Here is a 17,668-nt window from a genome sequence, read left to right as displayed (position 1 = left end):
GTTGTAGAGCACTGTCTAGCAAAACAAGGTCTGTGGACCGAGCTAGCAATTTCCATTTCTAGTCTTCCTGTCCCTATTTCTGCCAAATTTTAGTGTACATTGTTATTTGACATGAGGTTTTATGTTTTTATTTTTTTGCTATTATAGCACTTGAATTACAAGCACAGAGCTGGGCACTGGTGGCTCATGCCTGTAATTCTGACTACCAGGAGGCTGAGATTTAAGGATTGCAGTTTGAAACAAACTCAGGCAGGAAAGTCCATGACACTCATAACTCAAATTCAACACCAAAAATGCTAGCTGCAAGTGGAGCTGTGGCTTAAGTAGTAGAGTACTAGCCTTGAACAAAAAAGCACAGCAACAGTGCCTAGGCCCTGAGTTCAAGCCCCAGAGCTGGCACAAAAATAAATAATTACAATTACGAGTAGAAGTCTTATTTGAGTATGCTAATAGCCCTACTAATTCCTGTAGGACATATAGATTTACTTCCTGTGCAACACATATTTCTATTAAAGTGTATCATTTTTTTTTTCTTTTTTTTTTGTTGGTCCTGGGGCTTGAACTCTGGGCCTGGGCGCTGTCCCTCAGCTCTTCAGCTCAAGGCGAGCGCTCTACCACTTGAGCTACAGTGCCACTTCCGGTTTTCTGGTGGTTTATTGGAGATAGGAGTCTCACCGTCTCTCCTGCCCGGGCTGGCTTTGAACCGCGATCCTCAGATCTCAGCCTCCTGAGTAGCTAGGATTACAGGCGTGAGCCACCAGCGCCCGGCTAAAGTGTATCATTAGAGGCAATGACTTAATGAGCTTTTCGCTCAAATTTCTGCTAATCTTAGTTTTGTTGGAAAATGCTTGAAGTTGCCATATGCAGAGGCCTCAGGGGAAGCCAAGAGTTTGGGTAAATTCCTGGGGGCCACTATGTATTTTGGGTGTCCTTTCCCTCAGGATGAGGTGACTAATGGCATGTGCTGGGATACTAGCCAGGAGTCTGCCCAGAGTTCTATGGAGGCCATTTTTAGCCCTCAGCAACGGGCCTTCTTCTTCACAGCTGGGGAGAGCATTGTTAGTTACACGGCACAGTGCAGACACGCAGCTGTATGCGATGAGCTGAGACACATGCTCTATTTTTTTCTCTGCACTTGGTGAGGACTAACAGCAGACTGGAAGCAGTCCACAGCAAAGAGGAATACTCTATCACCAACTGTGTAGCACCATTCTGTATAGTGATACTGAAAAGCAGGCCAGTTTGCAGTTCTTTTGTCTTCTTGTTGCATGTATCTACCTAAGTGGATTCCTTTGGTCCATTACTGTCAATACATTCTTATTTTTTCTCCTAATGGTTTTATATAAAAATCATAATTCACAGCCAACCACTGATGAATTGCACCTGTATTTGTAGCCACTCAGGAGGCTGAGATCTGGAGGATCCCTATTCAAGATTATCCTGGGGGAAAATTTTGCTGAACACTTACCTCCAAAATAACTGGCAAAAAGCAGGGCTGTAGGTATGACTCAGATGGTAAAACACCAGCATAGCAAGCCCAAGGCCCTGTGTTCAACCTAAGTACTGAAAAACATATAAAAATTTATAATTAAATATAAAACAAATCCTTTTATAGAATAGTCACTACTGTCCAATTCAAGACCATTTCCATCACCCCAAAAGAAACTACCAATTAGCACTTACTCCCTTTTCTTCCAGAAACCCCAACTCCCTCAGCCCATCAAAACCACTGACCTGTACCTGATTCCATGGATTTCTTCTCCTTCTATAAATTCCCTATAAATAGAATCATACAATATGTGGCTTTTTTGTCTGACCTCATTCACATAGTATCTTGTTTCCATAGTTCATACTTAATATAGCATCTACCAGTTTTCATTCCTTTTTATGATGGAACATCATTCTGTTGAGTGGCTGTACATTGTTTTATTCATTCATTGGTTGGTAGACTTAAGTTGTTTCTCCTTTGTGGTGACTCTGTGAATGAATCTTTTTTGGGGGGCAGTGTCCCTGAACTGCTTTTGCTCAAGACTAGCACTCTACTACTTGAGCCATAATGCCACTTCTAGCTTTTTCTGCTTATGTGGAATGGAACCCAAGGCCTCATGCATGCTAGGCAAGCTCTCTACCCCTGAGCCAGCTTCCCGCCCTGTGTATGAATCTTTGGGAAGTTGTTTTCCATCCTGTTGCATCTGCCCATCAGAATTGCAAGTCATCTGGCACTAGGGAGTATTTAACTTCTAAGGAACTACAGCATGTTTTCTTTTTCTTTCTTTCTTTTTTTTTTGTCAGTTGTGGGGCTTGAACTATGGGCCTGGGCACTGTTCCCTCAGCTCTTCAGCTCAAGGTTAGTGCTCTACTGCTTGAGCCACAACGCCACTTCCAGTTTTCTGGGTAGTTAATTGGAGGTAAGAGTCTCCTGCCCGGGCTGGCTTTGAACCACGATCCTCAGATCTCAGCCTCCTGAGTAGCTAGGATTACAGGCATGACCACCGGTGCCCAGCACAGCATGTTTTCTGCAGTGACAGCCACTTTACATGTGGTCGCTCCCAGTTTTTCTGAATTCTCAAACTCTAAAGTTTTTTCTGATTTTTTTTTTTTTTTTTTTTGCATTCTGTCATTTCAGTGTGGAGTGAGGCGGCCTTGTGGTTTTCATTGCATTTGCTTCAGGACTTGTGATCCTGAGCATCTTTTCACGTGACTTTTTTTCTTTTTTAAATTGTACTAGGGTTTTACACTCAGAACCTTTTCCTTGCTAAAAGCTGCTTCGCTGTGATCCCAGCCTTTTTTGCTTTAGCTATTTTTCAGGTAGGGTCTTGCGTTTTTTTCTGGGGCCAGACTTAGACCACCATCCATCCACCTATGCCTCCTGGCAGCTGAGATGGTAGGTGTAAGCACTGTGCCCAGCCTTTTAACAACTGTATCTAAAACACTTCTTTTTTAATTGGATTATTTCATAATTTTTGAGTTATGGGAGTTGTTTATGTATTACGGATACTAGGCCATTATCAGACATAGGGTTTGTAAATATTTTCTCCTACTTTTTTATGTCTTTTGATGCAGAGAAGGCTTTAATTTTTTTGCAGTACAAATTATTTTATTTTCTTGTGCTTGTGATATCATATTTAACTGGTGCCCAAGATGGGCACCGGTGACTCACTCCTGTCATCCTAGTTACTTCAGGAGTTCAACGCCAGCCTGGGCAGAAAAGTCATCCACACTCCATCTCTAGTTAGCCCGGAGGGCTGGGGTGGGAGGAAGGTCTGTCAGCCTAGTACAGTGGGGCTGGGCTGCTCTGGCCTGTGCTTGGGGTAGGACATGGGGCACCTGGCAGCAGAGCCTCCATGCTAGCCATGTGCTAAGCCACATGCTTCTAGGTGCCTGCCCCCATCAAGACTCTAGAATGACCTGCCAGAAGCAAAACTAAAGAGGGAGAAAGCTGGGGCTAGGAGGGTGGCTTAGTGGTAGAGTGCTTGCCTTGTATGTATGAGGCCCTGGGTTCGATTCCTCAGCACCACATAAGCAGAAAAGGCCGGAATTGCACTGTGGCACAAGTGGTAGAGTCCTAGCCTTGAGCTGAAGAGCTGAGGGACAGCGCCCAGGCCCAGAGTTCAAGCCCCACGACCAACCAAAAAAAAAAAAAAAAAAAGAGGAAGAAAGCTTTAATTGACAGTAATGAACAACAGCTTTTCCCAGGAAATTGGCCAAAACAGAACAAGGGCCTTGAAGCTGTGCTCTGAATTCAGTAGTGATTGCTAAGTGGGCTGTAAGCATCGTTGTGTGAAGTAGTTGTATAGACAGATCCACGTTTTCTCACTCGGTTAGCTCTTGGTATGCGGTAGAAGAAATTCACTTGCTGCAGAATTTGTAGATGCAAATGCTTTCCAGTTGCCTGCTAGGGGAAGGGACCTTTAAACTGCACTTCTCCATGCAGTGCCCTGTCTTAAAAGCCTATCCTTGCCCTGGGAAGAAGAGCAGAGAGACTTCTCCCTAGTTTACCAGGAAAGGAGTCTCTCAGAACACGCTGAGTGACTTTTCCAGCGTCACAGCCCCCAGTGGGAGGCTGCGGTCAGACTGGACCTTCTGAGTCTCCCCCAGGACCAGCTGCCTCATCTGCTGGGCTGAGGGGTGGCCACACCTCTGTGCCGGCCTCAGTGCTCCCAGCCCTTCTTTCCCCCAACCCGTAACCGCTGGAAGCCACTGTTCCAGTCCCCGCTGTCATGACAAAGCCCCTTCACAGCATCTGCTCCCACTCCCATGCAGGACAGGGACACGCAGATCACACTTGTCTTTCACGTCATCTGCTCCCATGCAGGCAGCTGTGTCTGCACACAGGACATAGGACACCAGGTCACACTGCAGAACAGACTGCCACAGGGCACATGAAGCAATGCAGCAAAAGCATTCTAAAACTAGCAGCAAGCAGTTCCTCTATTTTTGTTTCCTATTCTCTTCTCTGGCAAAACCCCCCTCTCGTAGTGGCTTTGGGGTGAAAATTGAACAAAGTACTCAAAACAAACGACTCAGTTTTCAGACTTGCTAATGCTTGGGAGGACTTGGAGGAAATATTTTTTAGTTTTGTTTAGCATTTTACAAGACTGGAGTTTCGTGTGTCAGAGAACTTTCTGCTCATGTTCTAAAGCCACCACACGCATGCTGACATGAGCGTTACCAGCAATGATGATCCTCAAGCGTTGTACCCAGGTGGCTAGCGCTTCCTGCGAGGGACGCACCTGACACCCCCTAAGTGGGCCCTGCTTCTCCCTCGTCCTGTGCTCAGCCGCCTGCATCCAGCCAGCTTCTCCCCTGGGCAGCACCCTTGCCTCTCTAGGGGTTGTTCTCTCTGCCTGGACCACAGGCTTTGCCTGGCAGAGAGAACTGTGGGACCAAGGTGGACGGAGCTGGCAAGCTGCTGTAGATATTTTAGGGCTCTGTGAACAAGAAAAAATACAGCATTCAGAACATGAAAATAATATAATTCAGGTAGAAATGCCGAGCAACAAGCCCTCCTGAATACTGCAGGGGACAGGGCAGGAACTTGATAAAACTTTCTTTTTTCAAATAGTGTCTCACTGTATAGCCCAGCCTCACCTGGAACTCCTAGACTCAAGTAATTCTCCTGCTTCAGGCTCAAGAGCCGGGACTGTGGGCAGGAACAACTGTGCCTGGCAAAAGACCCATCTTTTGTGCATCAGTGTGCAGCCTTCTGGTCCAAGACACCCTCTGACCTGTCAGTGATCTGAGTCAGTGATCCGAATCGCCAGAGGTCCCCTCCCTAGTCTTTGTGCTCAAAACCACCAAAGCACTCTAGAGCTCCAGAAGACTTGAGAAAGCACGTTGCTAGCCACCTTTTCTGTAGGGGAGGAAAGCAAGCTCCCTGGAAAGCAGATGTTCCATGGCCATGGCAGAACTCAGCCCTGGCCCTTCAAAGCCCACTGTGCAAGGGACACTGAGGGTCACCAGGGAAACACATGACAGCCCTGGTGCTAATGCAGAACTGCTTTCCTGAGTCGGGGTGCAGGGGAGCCACTGGAGCAGGAAGGGACCAGAGGTGTCGTAAAAGCCTGGAAGTGGCGTGGAAGGAGAGAAGGGAAAGGAGGAGGGGAAGGAAGGGGAGTAGGAGAGGGTCTTCGGAGAGGGGGGGCAGCACAGAGGTCTTGGAGGCTCACCGTGAGGGTTGCTGCAGAGCAGAAGGCAGGACCGCGGGGAAGGGGCGGCTAGGAGGCTGTGAGCAGTCACAGGGAGTGAGCAAGCGAGCCGAAACAGGATTGCTAGAACATGCCAGCGGTGCCAGCAGAGGCGGAGGGAGAGCCCAGCGGCACGGACAGGCCCTGAACAGACTCCCAGCGGCATGGACAGGCCCTGAACAGACTTGGGAGAGCTGGTGAGTTGTGCATCAGGAGAGGGGACAGAGGCACCTGGTCTAGGGCGCACACTGGTGTTGGAGGAGCAGAGCCCAGTAGGAGGTGGGAAAGGCCCTGGGTAGCCCCGGGACTGTGAGGCCCTGAGGTGGTTGTGAGCGCCGGCAGCGGGGTGCAGGAGCGCCATCACATCGTGAAGTCTCGGTAGCCACACATGGCCCCCAGACCAGCTCCGCCTCCACGGCTACAGTGTCCTGTGTGAAACCTCTCCTGGCCAAGTCTAACATAATCATCGGTTGTGGGGAGGTCTGGGTGTGGTAGAGTGTAAGGCTGGAGTGGCCTCATCTCCACTCAGGAGACCCAGGTGTCTCAGGACTGCCACACCGGGTAAGGCAGTGCTGGGAGCTTGTGGCGAGCGTGCCCGCTTCCGTGTAACACACCAGGCCCAGGGACAAGCTTCTACTTTAAGCACAGTAGGAGTTCTTTTCTTTCATTCTTGTTGGCTTTGTCCTTAATGACAAAATCCAGATGCTTCAGAAATCTCCATTGTCCAGAGGCTTGGGGAACAGAGGTGGCCCTGACCCACCTCGTTATCTAACTGTTACCAAGCCCTGTGCCCTGAACAACGGTCAGCAGCATGATGAGGCTGGGCAGTTACAAGGCCCCACCTTGGTTGGGAATGTGGCTTAGTGGTAGAGTGCATGCCTAGCATGCATGAAGCTCTGGGTTTGATTCCTCAGTATCATGTAAACAGAAAAGGCCAGAAGTAGTGCTGTAGCTCAAGTGGTAGAGTGCTAGCCTCAAGCAAAAAATTCTCAGGGATAGTGCCGAGACCCTGAGTTCAAGCCCCAGGACTGGCAAACACACACACACACACACACACACACACACACACACACACACACACACACACACACACACACACACACACACACACACACACACACACACACACACACACACACACACACACACACACACACACACACACACACACACACACACACACACGAAACAGCAGCTACAGAGGTAGGGCAGGTGGCATGTTTTTAGTGTCCACTCACACCTCTGCTTCTGGAAGGAAGGTTTTATGAGTCCGTTCACAGCAGGGAAGAGAATAGAAGACCAGATGCTAAGCAGATAGCCACCCTCCGCCCAGGCTCCCTCTGGGGAGGCGCTGTGAAGCCCGCAAGGCAGCTGCAGCCATGCAGCCTGACCAGGGTCCATGGTGTGAACCGGAAGGCCTGCGTGCACCCCTGTCTACGACAGAGAAAGTCAGAACACACACTCAAGACAAGAAACGAACACTCATCCTACAGTCATCATCCTGAGGGAGCCATCTTCAGGGTGGCCCCAACTATGAGAAATTCTAGAACAGTAAAGCAAAACAATGCTTTGTGACAGAGATCAGATTCATAGTTACAATGGCTGACAGGTGAGGCTGCTTCTCGGGGATTTGCTACACTCACAGAATAACGTGCTTGAGCCTGCACACTTGTTGTTATGTAAATCCTACCAAAGAAAACAGCCTAAGTGAATATTGAGCTCCCAATAATAGTCTACGTGTTCATTTGTGGAACAGCTGTGGAAGTCCTCATGTCAGCAGTTTACTTTCAGGCACAGCAAAAATAAAGACAAATTTGAGGGCTCTGATTGCTTATACCTGTAATGTAGGTACTCTAGAAGTTGAGATCTGAGGATCATGGTTCAAAGCAAGCCCAGGCAGGAAAGTCCATGAGACCCTTTTTTTTTTTTTTTTTTTTGTGAACATACTGTACAGAGGGGTTACAATTACATGGGCAGGATAATGCGTACATTTCTTATCAAGCATTGCAGCCTCCTCCTTTGTTTACCCTTCACATCCCTTCCCAGCCTCCCCCCCCAATCTTCCCCCCCACCCCCTCCATGAGACTCTTATCTCCAATTAACCTCCAAAAAGCCAGGAGTGGAGCTGTGACTCAAATGATAGAGCACCACTTTAAGCAAGAGAAGCTCAGGGGGAGCTGGGAAAGTGGCTCAGTGGTAAAGCGCTTGCCTTGCATGTATGAGGCCCGGGGTTCAATTCCTCAGCACTACATAAGCAGAAAAAGCCGGAAGTACCGCTGTGGCTCAAGTGGTAGAGTGCTCACCTTGAGCTGAAGAGCTGAGGGACAGAGTTCAGGCCCCACAACCGACAAAAAACAACATCAAAGGATGAAGGTTATGAGAGTGAAGGAAGTGCAGGTATTAAAAGGGCCCTGATTCTGTAGACAGGGGAGTGTTTAAATGGGACTTGTTGGGCTGGGAATGTGGCTTAGTGGTAGAGTGCCAGCCTTGGGCAAAAGAAACTCAGAGACAGTGACCAGGCCCTGAGTTCAAGCCCCAGGACTAGCAAAAGGAAAAAAAAAGTCCATGAGAATCTTATCTCCAATGAACCATCAAAAATCTGGAAATGGCCGGGCACTGGTGGCTCACGCCTGTAATCCTAGCTACTCAGGAGGCTGAGATCTGAGGATCACGGTTCAAAGCCAGCCCCGGCAGAAGAGACCATGAGACTCCTATCTCCAATAAACCACCAGAAAACTGGAAGTGGCGCTGTAGCTCAAGTGGTAGAGTGCTCGCCTTGAGCTGAAGAGCTGAGGGACAGCGCCCAGGCCCAGAGTTCAAGCCCCACGACTGACAAAAAAAAAACAAAACAAAAAAAAAAATCTGGAAATGAGTCTAGTATTGGTGGCTACTCGTCTAGTATTGGTGTAATCCTAGCTACTCAGGAGGCTGAGAGACTGAGATCTGTGGATCACAGTTTAAAACAAGCCCAGGCAGGGAAGTCTGTAAGACTCTTATGTCCAATTAACCACCAGAAAACGAAGTGGTGCTGTGGCTCAAGTGGTAGAGCGCTTGCCTTGAGCTGAAGAGCTCAGGGACAGTGCCCAGGCCCAGAGATCAAGCCCCATGATGACAAAAAAAAAAAAAAAAAAGAAAAGAAAAAAAAAAAGGCTCAGTAAAAGTCCTAGCAAGAAAACTTTAGTCTACAAAATTCATTGTCTTCAACCAACCTTCTGCCAGTCATTCCCACAAGATACTCTTGAGTGCTTGCAGAACTATGGGAAAAACCGGGCAGTGATAGCACTGCTCTTCCAGTACAGCTGCTGTAAGTCAGCTTATAGTGTTGAGGACTGCTATGTGTAAAGTGAGGTGTGCCAAAGAATGAAGCCAGATCAAAAATACCTAATACGGGGCTGGGAAGGTGGCTCAGTGGTAGAGTGCTTGCCTAGCCTGCATGAAGCCCTGGGTTCAGTTCCTCAGTATCACCCATACAGAAAAAGCCAGAAGTGGCGCTGTGGCTCAAAGGTTGAGTGCTAGCTTTGAGCAAAAGAAGCTCAGGGACAGTGTCCAGACCCTGAGTTCAAGCCCCAGGACTGGGGGAAAAAAATTACAGTCTAGCAATCTACCACTTAAGCCACTGCACCAATCTCATCAGGAGATGCTGGAGCCAGCCAGCCAATTCTGTTCCCATTGGTGTAATCTGTTCCTTGCAATCCAAGCAAATGTGAACATATACTTCCTTGTCCCATAGTAACCTTGAGACTGTCGTTTAAACTCACCAGCCCTTGGTTTCCCTACCAGCGGCCAATCCACATTCAGGCTTTGTTTAGTTCATTAACAATCCAGCAGATGAGAGCCCTTCACCACAACGTGTAAGTGAGCATGTCCACCAGCTCTACACATGTCACCCCTTCCCCAATTTGTACTCCCTGGAGAGCTGCTTCCGGTCTGGGGCTCTGAGTAGGGCTCTAAGTCACTGCTTCAGAAGCCCCTCCTCATCTGTGTTCCTCCAGGTGTTTGTTATTGGCTCGGCTGGCAGAGGCCAAGGGCCACTCACATCCCCTTGTCACCAGCTGTGTGCCCTCCTGAGCTCCCTCTGCCCAGGGCCCCACGTGAGGAGGGACAGGCTCTCACAGCTAAGGCCTGGAAGACCACACGCCACATTCTTGCGTGTGTGTGTCTCCTCTCCCTCACTTAGCAGCCCTCTGCTGGCTCCTCCAGTCTCCAGGTACGCTTCTCCACACTCAGCCCCGGCTCGCACCAGCTGTCTGTCTCAGTTGCCCATCATACATTTGGAGACACTGGAGAACCTCTCCATTGCCTCTTGCAGAGGTCTCCTGGGCCCTGTGGGCTGCTCCAGGCTGACCCGATCCCCTCCGCCCCAGACCCCTGCTCCTTCGTTGTGGGCTCTTCTGTTCTGGACTGGGTCTTCGACTGTACTGGCTGGGGGTGGGGGTCATCCCCACTCTGCCTGTCTGGAAGGCCGTCTGCGCCCGCCTTGGCCCCGGCCATGTCCAGCAGTCTTGGTTGGAAATCAATTTCCGATAGAATACAGAAGCTCTTCCTCCAGTATGGCGGAAAGAAGCCGGGGTCATTCTGACACCTGACCTTTCCTGTTTGTCACATCTCTGTTCCCAGTGTGTAAGCAAACACTGGGGCACACCTTGGCTAGGGCCTGTGCCAGCTGAGTTCTTTTCTCCCCACCGCTGCTCTTCGGTCCGGGCGGCCGGTGCCCCTTCCACCATGCCCAGCCTCGGGTCTCCATTTGCTCTTGCAGTGTGGCTGCCCCAGGCTGCCCTCTGCCTCTCTTACTTTCCCTCAGTGCTGCCACCTTGCTTCCTAGAAGACATTCTCGATTTGATCACCCAGCTCTTCTGTGGGATCATTGCTTTGACTGCCTTTTTTTATGTTCTGGAAGTTGTGTCATTTCACGGTTGTACCCTCTCCTCTACTTGAGGATGTGTGGTGGGCTGCTTGTTTATCGTCTTGAGACGGGATTTTGCTGTGTACCCATGCTAGAATCCTGCCTCTGCCTTTCTGGAGCTGGAATTACAGGCATCTACTACCATGCATGCCTGGCCCTTCTTTTTGGTTTTTCTGTTGGATTTGGTGGTAGTGGGGTTTTCATAGGTGCCCTAATGCTTGAGCCTTGCCCCAGGCTCCTAAGGATGTTTTCGAAGCTGTTTTTTCTTTGTTGTTTTTCTCCCTGCATGGTCTCTGAGTTCCTGAATAGCCTGTTTTCTATCTTTAGTCTTTTTCTAGTAGACACTTTCCTAAGATGTTAGCAAATACTTGCTTATAAGAATCAACACAACCTTGCCCATGTGATTGTAACCCCTCTGTGTGGAATTTTCACAATTAAAAAGAAAAGAAAAGATTTAACACAAGAACTGGGAAGGTGGCTCAGTGGTAGAGCGCTTGCCTCGCATGCATGAGGTCCTGGGTTCAATTCCTCAGCACCACATAAGCAGAAAAATCTGGAAGTGTGGCTGTGGCTCAAGTGGTAGAGCATTATCTTTGAGCTGAAGAGCTGAGGGATAGTGCCCAGGCCCAGAGTTCAGGCCCCATGACCAACAACAACAACAACAAAATTAACACAAAGGAGAACAAAAGCCCTGCAAGGCTGGGTTTGTGGCTCTGTGTTGGAGCCCTTGCTGAATATTCACAAGGCCGGGATTCCATCTCATTCTACCAGAACAAAAGCCAGGAGGGGCTCTGCAGTAACCTCACTAAGTTCAAACACGAGTATTGGAGGGGGTTAAAAAAACAAAGGCCCTCAAGAAGGGGCAGGGCTGGCTCAGAAGTTCTTTGCAGTGCTTGCGCAGGACCCTGGAGAAGGGCCCCAAGATCTCCCCAGGGGCTTCCCTCCTGGGTCTCCCTCCTGGGAGTCCACCAGAGTGAGCTGCCTGTGCGCAGAGCCTCCACGTGGACGGGACCTCCGAGTGGGCATCTGTCCCCACAGCGGCCCTGTGACAGGCCGTGGAGAGCTCTGAACTGGGGGGCACGCTGACCACAGCACAGTGGCCCGGGCACCAGAGGGTGGACAGGAGCAGTGGGCACAGTTGGCTCTCCCAGCCCTGCTCAGAGGGACAGGACGCTGTCCAGGAAACCCGTGCTGCATATCCCCCGCCGTGTCTTGCAGAGTTCCAAATCACATTTCAAGGCAGATGCCGATGCCTGGGCAGTACGCCCTGACAGTCAGTCAGTGCCGATCCATTGACGTTGGTACCGGCTTTCAAACTGATGTGAAATGAAAAGGAACGAAGCAGAACTAAAAGGAACAAATAAGGTGCAGCTGCTGGTGCGCTCCCATCAACCCACACCTCAGTGACCTCTGGGGCTTCGACCTGAGCAGTGTCCAGGTGACAGTGGAAGCCCCAGTCCTTGAGGGAGAATACAGTTGGGGTGTGTCATGTCTTAACTGAATACCAGCTTAGAATAAGGGGAGGAGAAAAAGGTCAACCTGGAGGTTTGCTGGCCGCTCACGGGCACAGGCAGCATTCGGCCCAGAAGCTCCTGTCTCTCTGAGTTTTGGCAGGCCCACCAGGGACCACCCAAGTCCACACCTTAGGGACCTGCTGAGCTCCACATTTCCTTTGGCTGAGAATTTTCCTTTTTTGCTGGTCAAGGCCTCCGCTGTCCCTGAGCTTCTTTGTGCTCAGGGCTAGCACTCAACTCTACCACTTGAGCCACAGGGCTACTTCCAGCCGTGGCTCAAATGGTAAAGCACTCAACTTGAGCTGAAGAGCTCAGAGACGTACCCAGGCCCAGAGTTCAAGCCCCACGACTGGTCAAAACAAAGTGGGCAGGGAGTCAGGAGCGTGACCTCCTGAGGCGCAGGGAGGCCAGCACGGAACCCACAAGGCCCAGCCCCTGCCTGGCTCGCCTCACTCCCATCTCTCTGGGCCGGGCTGCAGCCAGGGTGCAGGCAAGGCCAGCTGCAGTCACCTGGATGCTGTATAAGTGACTGTCTCCGTGGCCTCTGTGCGCAGGCAGCCAAGAACAGGGTATGCTCAGGCTGAGGAAAGCCCCTTTCTGCTTCTAGCCTGCCGGGGTCACCTTGGTCAGTGTCCACTGCAGCCCCAACGACCAGATGCTGTGGGCACTTGACAGCAGATGGAATGTGCACGTCCGCACCGGAATCACCGAGGAGATGCCGGTGGGAACGGACTGGGAGCATGTGCCAGGTAAGGAGAGGCCACAGGCATCGCTGCCCTCCCAGGCCTCAACAGCAGGGCAGGCAGTTTGGACTTCCGGGTCCCATGCTCAGATGTCTCCTGGGGCGTGGGTCGGAGGCACAGCTGTCCCCCAGCCCCCTCTCTGGGCTTTGTGGGGCCACCGTGCCCAGGCGCACCATGCCTTCGGCTTCAGGCTGTCCTGGCCGCACCAGCATGGTTTGGACTCTGCCCACAGGAGGTGCTGGTGGAGCTCGCAGAGGGCATTGCCTCCCATGAGCTCAGGCTGAGCAGAATACCCACTGTGCCCACAGGGCTGCAGGCTTGCCAGCTGGCACTGAGCACCAGGACCGTGTGGGCCCGGTGTCCAAACGGTGACCTCGCCCGCCGCTATGGCATCACAGACAAGAATCCTGCGGGGGACTACTGGAAGAAGATTCCCGGATGTGTGTCCTGTGTCACAGGCAGGTGCTGGGGTGAGGAGGGCACCAAGGGTCCCCAGAGCCTGAGAAAGACAAGACACCAGGCCGTGCCCGAGTGGGATGGGGTGTGGTGCCACCAGCTGCAGTGTGATATGAACGGGGACGCAAGAGGGGGCAGTGGGGGCCACCGTGAGCACCTGTGGACACTCCCAGGGGAGATGGAGGGGAGGACACCATGCGCATGTGTGGGCCCTCCCAGGGGAGATGGGTAGGAGGACACTGCGCATGTGTGGACGCGCCGGAGAGGGGAGGGGAGGATACTGCGCATGTGTGGATGCGCCAGAGAGCGGAGGGGAGGATACTGCGCATGTGTGGACGCCCTCGCATCTCACATGCTGAGCGCAGCGTGCGCAGGGAGCGTGGCTTGGTCCAGGCCTCTGCAGCCGCATGGCAGCAGACCCGGTCTGCCCTGGGCCGCACCCTTCCCCCGGGCTGTGTGGTTAATGGGGCTTTGCGTGGCTCTCGTCCTGCAGTGACCTCCGCCGATGAGCTCTGGGCCGTGGGCCCGCCCGGCTACCTCCTCCAGAGGCTCACCAAGACCTTCCGCCACGCGCACGGCGCGCACAAGGGCGGCCCGGCAGCCGCGCCGCACCCTGAGGACCTGGAGGACGAGTGGGAGGTGATCTGAGCGCCCGGCCGTGCCTGGGAGGGGAGCCGCGGCCGCGGGACGGGCTGGCCTGCGGACAGGCCTCGCCGCAGCCCGGCCGGCGCAGCGGCCAGGACCCACCCCACACAGCTTTCATCCGCATTTGTTTCCGTCTCACACCAGACTCGAGCCACAGCCACACGCCCGAGCTGCGGCCAAAGCTGCAGCACCTGGCGCCCGGTCACGGCCACCTCCAGGGGGCCTGGCGCTGCCGCCCCACGGCGCGCCCTGCACCCGGCGCGCAGCACCAACGCCAGAGCCGGGGGCTGAGGACAGGCCCCGGCGGATGCTCCCCATCAGTGACCCCAGGCCAAGCAGACACCAGATGTGCTGGTGACGGTCCCCACGTACTCCCAGAGCCACGTGCCCAGTACCAGGTACTCCAGATGGGAAACCTTACGTCCATGTTGGAGAGGATGCCCTCCTGTGCACTCATACCGCGCTTAGAGGCCAGTGGCCACCGACAGGACCTGCAGGTGTGTATGGCCTCCGGGGGCCCCGGTCTGCGAGCAGCGGCGGTGGCTGACTGAAATGCCTGTGAGCGATGTTCAGCAGTGTGCTGGCAGCGGCCCACAGCCGCTCCATCCTCAGAGAGGGTTCTAATTATTGCCTTTTTGTTTGTTGTATTACAACCTACATGAGATACCTCATTTGAAATCAAATCTTACAAAGTTAGAAGATGTATCTTCTGAAAACGGTGGAAGGTGGGCCTTGTGTCCCTTCCAGTGTGTGTCCTAAACACATCCTGACTTGGCTGGAGCTTCCAAGGAGTGGCCAGCCCCCAGCACGTCCTCTCCTTCCAGGGTGGGTGTGGGGTGGACACCCCAGCAGGTAAAAATGGCGTCAGCCTCAGCACTAGCTGCGACCCACCACACAGTGGTCAGCACTGCGCTCTGGGGCATCTGAGCCTCCTGCCCTGCCTGCAGCCCCTGCCCCCTTGCAAAGGCTGCTCCAGGACACCACCCGGGCTGGCTGCTTCCTTTACATGATACCTGTGTGTCGGGGCCCCTAACCCCGGGTGAAGGACACCAGCCAGCCAAGAAGAGGGAAGCTTCCAGGTCTCAGTGGGGATGAGCTGCTGAAACCCCGATCTTCACACTTTTCTACAATCCTTTTGTAAGGGTCCAGAGGCGGCCGCTGGCCCCGCCTTTTCTGCAAATGCTGTGCCTTGTCAAGCTCCTCAGACAGCAGCGCTCTTAAGCCTACGGGACAACAGTGCAATCAAATCCAAGCCTAGTGCATACTCTGAAACTAGACTTAGCTCCAGTGCTTTGTAGGGTTTTCCTCCTGGTTTAAATTTCTAGTTGTGCTTTGAGACTGTGCAATAAACTAGGCTTTTGCAAACCTGGTGAGTCCAATGTTTGAGCTAGACGGTGCCTCACAGAGCACCGGAGCTGTGCTGGGGGACCCCCACGGCTCAGTCAGCCAGTAGGTGCTGCTGTCCACTCCTGGCTAGCGTGGCCCAGAGGACGTCCTGAGAGCTGGCCGCACGCACAGCATGCACCTCTGGTGGTCCTGGGAAAGACCCTGACGCAGCAGAGCAGGGCTGTCTGCCTTTGTGGCTGACGTCCTAGCTCTGTATTTGGAGACAAATTCACGTGCCAGAAGTGTCCTGCTGGAAACTAACAGACACAATCGACTTCAGTGTTATGGAAAACAACTGAACAAATGTCAGACCTGGGCCAAGAAGCAGCAAGACAGAAAGCGGGAGCAGAGGCAGATGCCCTTCCACTCCAGGACAGGAGGCTAGACATAAAGCCAACATGTCAGACTAACGAAACACACACCTGCCCTTTGCACTGGGATGTTTTTCTTGTGACCACATTAAGGAACTCTTCAAACCATGCCAGTGCCCACAAATGCCCCCAGTTGCTGCTGGATCCGCAATCTCACGTCCTCCCTGCAATCTGGCCCCAGACAACCAGGGTGTGAGTCACACCGGAAACACGGACTGCAGACTGCTGATGCCCCCCCCCACACACACACAGGTCACTGCCCAGGGCAATAACAGGAGTCCCAACAGGGGTGGCATGTCATGGATGACCCAGACCTTTCTGGAAGGGCCCTAGAGATTGCAGGACCCAGCATTCCAGACGTGGGTGGGAGGTGACTTTGCAATGTATGTCATGACTGTTTACTTTTTGTTTTTTTGGTCAGTCATGGGGCTTGAACTCAGTGCCTGGGCACTGTCCCTGAGCTTTTCTGCTCCAGGCAAGTGCTCTACTACTTTGAGCCACAGTACCACTTCCAGTTTTCTGGTGGTTAATGGGAGATGAATCTCACAGACTTTACTGCCTAGGCTGGCTTTAAACTACTATCCTCAGATCTCAGCCTCCTGAGTGGCTAGGATTATAGGTGTGAGCCACTGGCACCTGGTACCACTACTCTGGCAAAAATAACAAATGGGAAAAACAATCTCTGACTTACAGGTGGCAAAGAAGGGTTTTCTAAACTCAAGTGATGAAAAAGGTCACAGAAGAAAATCCACACAGAGATTCAATTTCTTCCGAACTGCCTAGGGTTGCAGCTGCAGCTCAGTGAGCGAATGCTAGCCTAGCATGCACAAGGCTCTGGGCTTCATCCCCAGCACCGCAACACCAACCCACAAAAAGCCCGACCCAGATCAAAAAGGAGGTAATTGCACAAAATTGCAAGCAAGATGTGGGTGCTGGATGTTCACTGTAAGAACTTGTCCAGACCAGGAGGAGGAGAGTTGTGATACGGCTGGTGGAGATTAAAGGGCCCTCATGAAAGCATTCGCAGGCCTGCATGCCCAGTGGAGCGGCCAGTGAGAGGGCCACTGGCTGTGTCATACTGCAAATCCACTTCCAGAAATCTGTCCTCAGACAGATGTAAATGGTGGCAAAAAAAAACTTTTATTTATATATATATTTCAAAGCACTAAAACAGCCTGCACTGGGAAGGGTGGTGTGGACATGAGCGCACAGCTGATGAGCCCTGTAATCTGTAATCCTTAGTGTCCGCAGTAGTCACAATCGTTTTGTAGATCCGAGGGAAGCAGGCAGTGCCTGGGTGTGCACGCCTTGTGTTCTACCCTTCACGGGGAGCAGAGTGGCAGCAGTGGGGCTGGGTGTGGTGGCACACACCTGTACTGCAGCTGCTTGGCAGGTAGAGGCAGTTCCCGGACCCCGGGCAGTCAGCTAGCCCTGATTTCATCAGATACAAACAAAAGGGCTGGGGATGGGCTCAAGTGGTGAGCACACACACCCAGTCTGAGGCCTGGCTCCACCGCAGTACTCGAAGGGGGGGTGGGGGAGGAGGAAGCCCTCACTAGGGAGGAGAAGGTGGTGGTTCTAAGCATATATTTTTTTTAATCTCCTAATTTTGAGCTATTAAAATGTATTATTTATTCTAAAAATAAAAAATTTACATTTTGAAAAGTCACACTAAACCTCCACATATCAACACTAGTTGAATCAAATATTACAAAATAAACACCAAGAGAGCTTCTTAAAAGTCACATTTACAAAATTATTTTTACAGGGGCTGGGAAGGTGGCTCAGTGGTAGAGCGCTTGCCTTGCATGCATGAGGCCCTGGGTTCCATTCCTCAGCACCACATAAGCAAAAAGAAAAAAGCCGGAAGTGGCGCTGTGGCTCAAGTGGTAGAGCGCTAACCTTGAGCTGAAGAGCTGAGGGACAGCGCCCAGGCCCAGAGTTCAGTCCCACGACCAGACCC

The 17,668-nt window shown here is 52.0% G+C and overlaps 1 protein-coding gene across 2 annotated transcripts in view; it reads left to right on the top strand.

Annotated features, from left to right (window-relative positions):
• The window catches only part of Tecpr2 (tectonin beta-propeller repeat containing 2), an 80,442-nt gene extending 62,774 nt beyond the window's left edge, over window positions 1–17,668 (top strand). For both annotated transcript variants that reach the window (XM_069997525.1, XM_069997524.1), the window contains 3 exons: window positions 12,712–12,853; window positions 13,156–13,305; window positions 13,797–17,668. In XM_069997525.1, the coding sequence (XP_069853626.1) occupies window positions 12,712–12,853; window positions 13,156–13,305; window positions 13,797–13,951 (447 nt within the window). In that variant the 3' untranslated portion in view covers window positions 13,952–17,668. The remainder of the gene's footprint in view (window positions 1–12,711; window positions 12,854–13,155; window positions 13,306–13,796) is intronic.

This window comes from Dipodomys merriami, unplaced genomic scaffold (assembly GCF_024711535.1).
Source record: "Dipodomys merriami isolate MVZ:Mamm:240054 unplaced genomic scaffold, mDipMer1.0.p SCAF_50, whole genome shotgun sequence".
Classification (NCBI taxonomy): domain Eukaryota; kingdom Metazoa; phylum Chordata; class Mammalia; order Rodentia; family Heteromyidae; genus Dipodomys; species Dipodomys merriami.
The sequence above is the reverse complement of the archived record's forward strand: the minus strand, read 5'-3'. Positions and strand labels throughout refer to the sequence as shown.